Here is a 10,000-nt window from a genome sequence, read left to right as displayed (position 1 = left end):
GGAGAGAGGTGGCTGGATGTTAAGAGGAGAGGAGAGGAGAAAAGGAGCTGGGACATGAGAGGAGCTCAGAGGATTGGAGGGGATTGGAGGGGATAGGAGAGGAGAGGAGGGGTTGGGGGTTTGGAGGAGATCCTGCGGCAGGGTTCAGGGTGATGGGAGAGAGATGCTGAAATCCCCTCTGAATACAAAAGAGAGACGGTGAGAGGGGAAGAGAGACTCTTTTGAATTTGGTTTCTCTTCCAGTTTCTCTCTCTCTCTCTCTCTCTCTCTCTCTCTCTCCCGCTCTCCCTCTCTCTCTCTGAGTCCCAGGGGCATGTCTGAATGGTGCTATGATGAACCTCTCACCATTACATTTATAATTGCTCTAGCTTTCATTCCCTCTCACCCAGGGGGATGCTCATGGAGGCCTGTGAAGCAGCTCTGCATGTGGAAGCACATCGCATTCTCTTGACTCTCTTGACCTGCCCTTCATGTCCTCTCTCTCTCTCTCTCTCTCTCTCTCTCTCTCTCTCTCTCTCTGTCTATCCCTGGTTGTGTGTCTCCTCTTTCCCTCTCTCTCTTTAAGTCTCTTTTCTTTGTCTCTTCTTCACCCCCATCCCCCCATCTCTCTCTCCTCCCCTCCCCACTGGTGAGGCGACTGCTGCTGCATAGGGCCTATTGGTATGCAGCGGAGAGAGGCAGGCACTGAGGATCCTTCCGGCACCCTCAACAAAACCAACTGTCTACTCGTTTGGACTACTTAGTTCGGTGTTATTCATTTTCAACACCAGTGGGTGAAAATCCATCCGCGACCTTGGAGAGGAAAAGTTGAAAAAAAAAAAGCCTCATTCAGTGAGAGTCCCCCCAAAAAAATTAACTGAGGCTGTGTGTTCTCATAGAATCGGCTCATCATCATTCACTGGGTTCATGGGAGACAATGTAGTGTTAATGACATTGGCAGCAGCAGTGCAGACTTTGTCGTAATCCCCGTCCGTGATAGCGATCGCCATGAAGGCGTGAAGCGCGTTTGCGTTGCCTTGCTCTCGGCTGTCTGCCTCTCCGCGCTGAGTTATTGAGGGAGATGCTCTAAACACAGACTGCAATTAGTCAGGCAATTAAAAGCCTGTCCGCTCTCTCCCTGGGTGCAAAGAGCTCCCAACTGTCTTGTTCTCTCTCTCTCTCTCTCTCTCTCTCTTGCTCTGTCTCTCTCTTTTTCTTTCTTTTAATTTCTCTCATTCAACCCCTGTTCTCTCTCTCCCACTTTCTCTACATTTCTCAATCAATCGCTGCTGTCACTCTCTCTCTCTCCCTCTCTCTCCCTCTCTCTCTCTTTCTCATGCTCACTATTGCCCTTTTTCTCCCTCCTTATCACATCCACACTCTTGTCTCTCTCTCTTTCTTTATCTTCACGCTGTCCTCTGTTTCTCTCTCTCATATCCAACTGTCTCCACCTCCTCTCTCTCTCTTTCTCGCTAGCTATTTTCTCTCTTTCTCTCCATCTCACTGTCACTGTCTTCTATTTGTTTCTCTCATCTTCTGTTACATCTTCTCTCTCACTTGCTCTCTCACTTGCTCTCTCTCACTTGCTCTCTCTCACTTGCTCTCTCTCTCTATCTCTCTCTCTCTATCTCTCTCTCTGTTTGTCTCTTCATCTCTGTCGGAGAGTGTGGCCTGGATCATTTGTCAGTGTTGACAGAAGTGAACTCTGCAGCACACTCTCACCTCTGCGCCAGACACTACTGTGCTGGACAGGGCTGGACAGGGCTGGGGGAGAGTTGGTCCGGCCCGTGTCGTACGGAGTCTCCGGCCCCCGGCTCCGTGTCCTTCAGCTCTCTCTCTCTCTCCCTCTCTCTCTCTCTTCCTCTCTGTGTCTTTCTCTCTCTCACTCTCTCTCACTCTCTCCTCTCCTTTCGCTCGTGTCAGTGGTGGAGCCGCTGCCTTTCTTTCTGCCCTGCTCTCTCTTTTTCTCTCTTTTTCCTCTATCTCTCTCCTTCCTTATTCTCTCTCTCTATCTCCTGTTTTGACAGCAGTGCTGCTACCCATCTTTCTGTCTTATCATCCACCTCCTCTCTCCCTTTTCCCCTCCATCTCCCTCTCTCTCTCCCTCTCTCTCTCTCTCTCTCTGTGCCTTTCCTGTTCTTTCTTGCTCTCTCTCCCGCACTCTTGTTATTTCTCTCTCTGTGTTTATATCTCTTTGTTGTCTGCGCGGTGCTTCTTGCGCGTTCTCTGCCCGTCATGGTGAGACCCCAATGTGTCTGGGAGGAAGAGGAGGAGGGGGAGAGGTGTTGTTTTCATCTGGGATCTGTGTCTACCTGCCTGTCTCTCCCCAAGATGCCTCGCAGCATGTTCCCCCAGTGCACACTGATCAGCCTAGTTAAGTTGTTTGTCTGCTTTGGAGGGTGTGCTCTCATTGTGTGCATTTGAGCGTCCATGGTGTGTGTGTGTGTGAATGTGTGAGTGCGTGTATGTGTTGTGTGTGTGTCTCCCACACACCTGGGAGACTCCTGGTAATAACATATGCATCTCTAGCAGAAAATAGAAGCACTGACAGACAGTGGTAATATGTGTGTGTGTGTGTGTGTGTGTGTGTGTGTGTGTGTGTGTGTGTGTGTGTGTGTGTGTGTGTGTGTGTGTGTGTGTCTGTGTCTGTGTCTGTGTCTGTGTGTGTGTGTGTCTGTGTGTGTGTTTGTGTGTGTGTTTATGTGTATGCTGTTTGTATGCTATATATTTAAAAATGTGTATGAGTTTGTGCTGCAGTGTTTAGTATGTGTATCTAACTAATCCAAACAGAGTGTGTTAGAGTTTCTTTGTTTGTTTGGCAGAGAACAAAATGGCCCCGTGATGACAAAACAAACGGCCACTTTGTGTGTGAGGGAGAAGCACTCCTTTTCGTGGCATCTGTGAAGAGTAGAGTAGAGGAGAGGAGAGGAGATGGGAGGAGAGGAGAGGAGAGGAGAGGAGAGCCTCTTTGAGGCGGAGGCTTGATGTCCTGCCTGTCTGTGCTGCTGGAGAAGCGTTTGAAGAGAGACAGAAGAGCAGAGGTGAGGGGAGAGTCCCTCAGGAGGCGCGGAGAGGAGAGGAGAGGAGAGGAGAGAAAAGGAGAGGAAAGGATAGGAGGAAATTAGACCCAGACCCAGACACGCATGTCTGAGGAGACGCAGGCACACACACAAAGGCCAGCGCGTCTAAACGAGGTCACGGTCCAGACCACGGGAGATGGTCAGGGGTTTCTGGGCAGCTGTGGAGTGGACAGGGCTCAGATGGTGGAGAGAGACTGGACAGGTTTTTTTTTTTCTTCTGTGGGTTGAATGCTTGAGAGTGCGGTTTTCTACTTTACCTGTATTTCTCTCTTTCTCTATTTCGCTCTTTTTCTAGCTTGCGCCCAGAGAGGGATTTATTTTTGGAGTTGAGTGAGCCTGCTCCAGTGTCCACTTGGGCTGTCCATTATCTGCAGGCTACTACAGATGTGTGCAGAATGGACCTCCTTCTCATATAAAGATTCAATTACATTTGCTTCACATCGGCCAAAAGCTGAAATAAATCTGAAGATCTTCAAGGTTAATAGGCATTAAAGGGATAGAATACTCTCAGCCTGCCATTCAGCTGTGGTGAAGTCAAAGTAAAGCTATTTTAGTTTGAGTAATAACTATTGTGTTATATTGTACTATATTATGTTATATTATAGCTTCAGGTTTAATATAATTCACTGGTGCTACTTTGTATGCTTAGTTTAATTGGATCACCCAGATGGGTTATATAAAATGCATTGCTGGCAAACTAACTTGTCATGATGTTAAACTGCAGAACAGAACGACTTTCATAATGTTATCAATCCCAATAAAAGGCAGGGAAAGTGCCTCAAAGCCGGTCCATGTTATTGAGTTAATGAGCACCAGCTTGCTCAGTAGACCCAGTGGGCTCGCCTGTGAAGCCAGCCCCTGCTTGGGTTTGCCTTTAAGCTGTCAAGCACAGTTTTGTCATTTTAGGACCAGACATAAAATGCAAACAAATCTTTTATTGCTCATTTTATTGTATCTGTTGCAAGAGACCTTGTTCTTCGTGGCCTAGATGGAATGGCTAGTGCTTTTTTTTATTTGAATGTAGCCTATTTATTTCAGTAAAGTACCAGTGTTTTTGGGCTGTAATTCTGTGATTGTCCCTTTTACTGTGTTCAGAAAGGCTAGACCTTGGACTAGATTTCTGGATAGACATAGCCCACATTCACTTTTTTTCTTTTCTTCTCCTCTCTTCTCTTCTCAGGTTTGTTAGAGTGTTTTTTGTTTATCTCGCTCAGTCTAGACACGACCAGGGTCACTTTTCCTCTTGTGCCATTCAGTAATTTCACCAGCCAGATCAGTGTTTCAAAGGCGATATCAGCCACTCCGGTCTTGGCAAACAGACTCGGTTTCTGTCTCGCTGTCTCTCAACAGCAGTCTACCATGCGCATGCGTGCAGACACACACACACACACACACACACACACACACACACACACACACACACACACATACACACACACACACACACACACATACACACACTCATGCAAATGCAGACCCAAAGAGACAGACACACGTACAAGGACAAAAACACACACACACAACAAACTACAAATAAACAAGACACAAAACACACACTCACGAGAACACTCAAACACATAAAAAACAGGGGAAAAAACAACTCTGCAGCAGAACTAATTGCATGTGGTGTAATAGCCGCCGTTGCTGCCATGAAAATGCATGAGCACATTTTCCTCTTTACAAGCCCTGTGCGGAGAATATCGCTCCTCAAATTAGCCAGCATGGATAAACAAAATCAAATAATTACAAAGAGATGAGAGAGCTGCAGACCGGATTCATCAGACCTCATCCTCTATTCCTACACACACACACGCACGCACACACACACATATGCACGCACGCACGCACGCACGCACGCACGCACGCACGCACGCACGCACGCAGCCTCCTTTTCATACTAGTTTGCTCTGAACAGTGAATACCACTGAAAGCCTCTCGCTTTCCGCTGTGTGTGTGTAAATGTGTGTGTGTGTGTGTTTATGTTTGCACTCAAGCAAAGCTAACAATGTGCAAACATGGTTTGAGATGATGAATTCCCATTTCTGTGTGATTTTTGAGAGGCTGTGGTGGGAGACGACGGTGGCAAATTTCAGAGGATGTGAGTTTGAGTTTGATCAGCTGACACACACGGGTTACTCCATGATGATCACCCATCTAGGCACACACACACACAAACACATGCACGCACGCACACACACACACACACACACACACACACACACACACACACGGCCACATGCAGAAACACACACACACACACACGTGCTGTTGGGCAGTGGGAGGTCTTGGCCGGTTGGTTGCTCGTTTTTATGGGCCCCTGCAGTGGTATCTTCCAAACCTCCAGAACCATGCTGGGCTTTGACCGGTCCCCTCCGACCCTCAAGACATCACAACACACACACACACACACATCTCAACCGGCATTCAGAACCATGCTGGGTTTCGGGAGTGTCCAAGCCCTCGTCCACCCCACCTCACATCACAACAGGCACTGTCACACTGTGTTTGCTCTCTCTTTCACACTTTACAAAAAACACTCTCCTCTGAGTCTCTCTCTTTTAAACTAACTGTCTGTCCTTTTTGTCTCTCTATCTTTCTTTACCTCCCTCCCCCACCCCTCTCTCTCTCCCTCTCCCCCTCTCTCTCTCTTTTTTGTCTCTCTGAAGTCTCATCTCCTCCAGACGGTACTACTTTGAGGTCTTACACAAGCAAGATGACAGAGGCTCTGATCATGTTGAAGTGGGGGTAAGTCAGAAGCAGATGTGTGTGTGTGTGTGTGTGTGTGTGTGTGTGTGTGTGTGTGTGTGTGTGTGTGTGTGTGTGTGTGTGTGTATGTGTGTGTTTGTGTCAATCAGAGGTTCATATGCCAAAAAGGCACATGACCATGACACATGACCCGCATACAGCATCATCCAAAGAAACCTCATGCTAACACACTCTCTCTTGCACTCTTGCATTACAGTGAAGCAATAATAAAGCATATTTTGAACAGGGGAGAAAGGCTCCCTTTTTTTTGCTATTAAACGAAGAAGCAAAACATTTCAAGGAAAGAAGAAAATATTTCAAAGGTTGTTCCTGAAATATTTGTGTGGGTCGGCCTGAATAATAGATGCCAAAATGTCCTGTGTGTGTGTGTGTGTTTGTGTGTGTGTGTGCGTGTGTGTGTGCGCACGAGCGCGCCGGGTATGTGTGTGTGTGTGTATTTGAGTGTGTGTGCGCTGGGTGTTTGTGTGTGTGTGTTACCAGAAACCAGAAAGCTGGGGTTATCTGCTCTAATTGAGCTTCTCTCCTCCTCCCCCTAAGGAACTGGCCTACAGCTGGCTCCATCTCCATCTGGTCACAGCGCTCAAACATTCTCTCTTTCTCTTTCTCTTTCTCTTTCTCTTTCTCTTTCTCTTTCTCTTTCTCTTTCTCCTCTCTCACTCCCTCACTCACTAACTCCCTCACTCACTAACTCCCTCACTCACTAACTCCCTCACTCACTAACTCACTCACTCTTTCAGATATGCACATATACACAAATTCTTACTTTGCATCTATCTCTCTCACTTGGACACACACACACACACACACACACACACACACACACACACACACACACACACACTCTCCTAGTATCTCTCTCTGCCCTTCACCTTTTCTCTCTTACACCGACATTCAAACACACACACACACACACACACACACACACACACATACACACACGCACACAGCAGGACACACTTACTCTCATGGCCTCTGTCTGTCTTTCTCTGTCTGACTTGCTCTTATTGCATCCCTCTGTGGAGTTGCTTAAAGCAACACCAAAGAGTTTTTTGTACCTTAAAATAATGTTTCCAAAATCGTTTCAGGGTGAACGGCACTTCTGCATTCGCTTCGCGGCCCTCTATCGGCTATAACCGCACTATGTAAGTTTGCCAGATCGGGTAGCGGGTCTGTAGTTCGATGGAATGAGACATAAGAAACTACAAATTTGACTTGCAATACATCTTACTTTCATAAATCGTGCAACATATTCTACCTTGTCTGTGGACATCGTTATTTGCAAAACCGGTGCTGGATAAACAAATAGTGTGCGTGCGACAGAGGGAAAGTTTGTTGGTGTTGCTTTAAAGTATACAGGCAGGGCATTATCAGCCTCTTCTAGTCACCAGATACTCTTTACTGCTCTGATGTCTTTGTGTGTGGTGTGGGTGGGGGAGTCACTGTGTGTGTGTGTGTGTGTGTGTGCATGCAATTGAGAGAGATAGATAGAGGGTAGGTTGGGAGACTGTGCGCCTGAAGTGGTCAGTATAATGTTGTCTCATTGCTAGAGAAGTATAGTATAGTATGAGTATATACACTCTTTTGATCCTGTGAGGGAAATTTGGTCTCTGCATTTATCCCAATCTGTGAATTAGTGAAACACACACAGCACACAGTGTACACACAGTGAGGTGAAGCACACACTAATCCCGGCACAGTGAGCTGCCTGCAACAACAGCGGCACTCGGGGAGCAGTGAGGGGTTTGTTGCCTTGCTTAAGGGCACTTCAGCCGTGCCGATGGTCGGGGTTCGAACCGGCAACCCTCCGGTTACAAGTCCGAAGTGCTAACCAGTAGGCCACGGCTGCCCTAGCAGGCCAGACAAGACATGAGTAGTTCAGATGCATCAGTGTCCACAAGTTAGGATGGTCTCCCTGGGCCTGAAAACCCACAAGGGATTTTTCAGCGTGTGAACCTGTTTGAGCCTCTGCCTTTATGCAGACACAGGCCCATACGTTTGAATGGTTCCATTAGTGTCAGCAGGTGACACATCAGATTTAGCCCTTCGCAGGGACTTCTACTCAGCTGCTCTCAGCTGGAACGAGCCTGTTCTGTTGCTCTCCGTGCTCATCAGACAAACAATGACACAAGCCAGACAATGGAGCAATGTAACACAGCCACTTCTAATCGATGTGTCTGAGAAAGAGAGAGAACGAGGGAGAGAGAGAGAAAGGGAGGGAGGGAGGGATGGATGGAGAGAGAGCGAAAGAGAGGGAGAGAGAGAGATAGAGAAAGAGGGAGATAGAGAGAGGGAGGGAAAGAGAGAGGGTGATAGAAAGAGGGAGAGAGAATCTCTAACTCCATTAAGAAGCCGCTGAACCACATCGTTAAGTCTCTAGGTTGACATCATGGCCACATCATCGTTTTCATATGACACCCCCTCACGTTGATAATTATGTCTAATGTGTTTACTGTGTGATCGTTACTATCACCGGCGTATTGACCAGCTTGATCGTTTTCTCTCCGCATTGTGAAACGGAGGGCGGGTAATCGTCCACTCCGGGTTGGGTTGGGTTGCAGTATCCACGGCGACAGAAGAGTGGAGATATTAATGAGGTGGGGGGAAACTGTGCCACAAATCACCGGCGAGTGACCTCCTTAGTTACGGCTCCACAGCCGGCACCGCGCCCTGATTTAGTGCCAGTGTACATTTTACACTTTGTCAGAAATAGCAGATTTACCGTGACGCTGTCCCCTGCCGCGTTAGCCAATGGCCACAGTAAATCTCTTCCAGAGGAGAGAGGGGGGGGGGGGGGTCATAGCACCTTAAGGAAATTGTGAAACAGGCTCATGTCTCATGCGTCTTTGTATTCAGAGGTTTCCAGTAAAGCTTTGTATAGTCATTATAGGTGTCATTATAGGTGTCACACTTTGTGTGTGTGTGTGTGTGTGTGTGTGTGTGTGTGTGTGTGTGTGTGTGTGTGTGTGTGTGTGTAAAGGGGTGGTTTGCAGGGATGATTTTTGGTGGGGGCTGTAGGCATTTGACAGAATTCATTTCCTGACGGCAGGAGGAAATTGAAAGACAGTGGAGGGAAAACGTTTCCATTTGCAAAGTGTGTGGCATATTGGCCGAGTAATTGGAAATGCGCCTGTGACTGCATTGGGCTCCCTCATGCATACATTATGTGTAATCAGCTGAACAGCAGGGATGCAAATGACACCGAGGGGGGCTATTTTTAGAAACAACTAAAACCAGACTTAAAAATGGGGGGGGGGTGGGGGGGTCTTAGTTTGTTCCACAGAATTCTTCGGTGAGGTGAAATCACACTTTGTAAATCACGCTTTGTAAAGTGGATGTGCTTGCAGCCAAAAACAAAGACATTGGCCAGTACTCTGCCAGTGTGGGGAGTTAAGTTGGACAGGGAGACGGAGGAGAGTGAAATTGAGGAACCTCAACTGACCCATGCTTGAGTCAGTGAGCCTGAGGGAGGGGAAGAGGTGGGTGGCTGACCTGCCACTAGTGAATGTGTAGAAGGCAATTTAGCTCATTATAGCTGCTCCAAGCTGAATAGATTTTTTTTGTTAATGCTGAACCGTAAGCTTTATGCCAAACCATCCCTTCACTTCCCCAGTGGGCTCCGTGTGTTTCGCACTATTGCATGGCTTTTGCATCATGAGATATCTTAAGTTATCGCAGCGAACTTATCAGCGCTGGATGGATTTGTCTGTATTTTAGTTTCTGTGTCTTGATCTTCTTCTAGGGGGTGAGACAGTGTGAGGGTTGGTTGAGTGAGGTATGACAGCTATGTGTTTGTGTGGTTTTGTATCTTTGATGTGTTTTTAGGGGGAGGCGGGGTTGTATCTGTGCCATCCATGCCAACCTGCCACCCCCCCCCCCCCCCCCCCCACCGGCCAACACACCCACCCCACCACCCCTCAGGCCAGGATGCGGCCAGGTCAACCCAGGCCAAAGCCCAGCTTGAATGGGGGCTGCCACCATTAGCCTGATAAATATCTGAATTTCATTACATTACATGGCCCAAAATAACACCCTCGGCTGACCCCTCCGCTCCCTCTCACAGAGATGCGGTCCCCTGACATCAGCTTAAAGAGACAGAGAGAGGGAGTGAGCAAGAGAGAGAGGGAAGGAGAGAGAGGGAGTGAGAGAAAGGGATTGAGAGAGAGAGAGGGAGGGAG

General features: G+C 47.8%; 1 protein-coding gene across 1 annotated transcript in view; it reads left to right on the top strand.

Annotated features, from left to right (window-relative positions):
- The window catches only part of b4galnt4a (beta-1,4-N-acetyl-galactosaminyl transferase 4a), a 100,880-nt gene that overhangs the window by 69,126 nt on the left and 21,754 nt on the right, over window positions 1-10,000 (top strand). Inside the window, exon 7 of the mRNA XM_076299116.1 lies at window positions 5,726-5,804. Coding sequence (XP_076155231.1) covers window positions 5,726-5,804 — 79 coding nt within the window. The remainder of the gene's footprint in view (window positions 1-5,725; window positions 5,805-10,000) is intronic.

This window comes from Alosa pseudoharengus, unplaced genomic scaffold (genome assembly GCF_046254945.1).
Source record: "Alosa pseudoharengus isolate Yale_2024_CS ecotype anadromous, Long Island Sound unplaced genomic scaffold, YU_APseudo_1.1 YU_APseudo_1.1_scf_10, whole genome shotgun sequence".
Lineage (NCBI taxonomy): Eukaryota > Metazoa > Chordata > Actinopteri > Clupeiformes > Clupeidae > Alosa > Alosa pseudoharengus.
The sequence above is the reverse complement of the archived record's forward strand: the minus strand, read 5'-3'. Positions and strand labels throughout refer to the sequence as shown.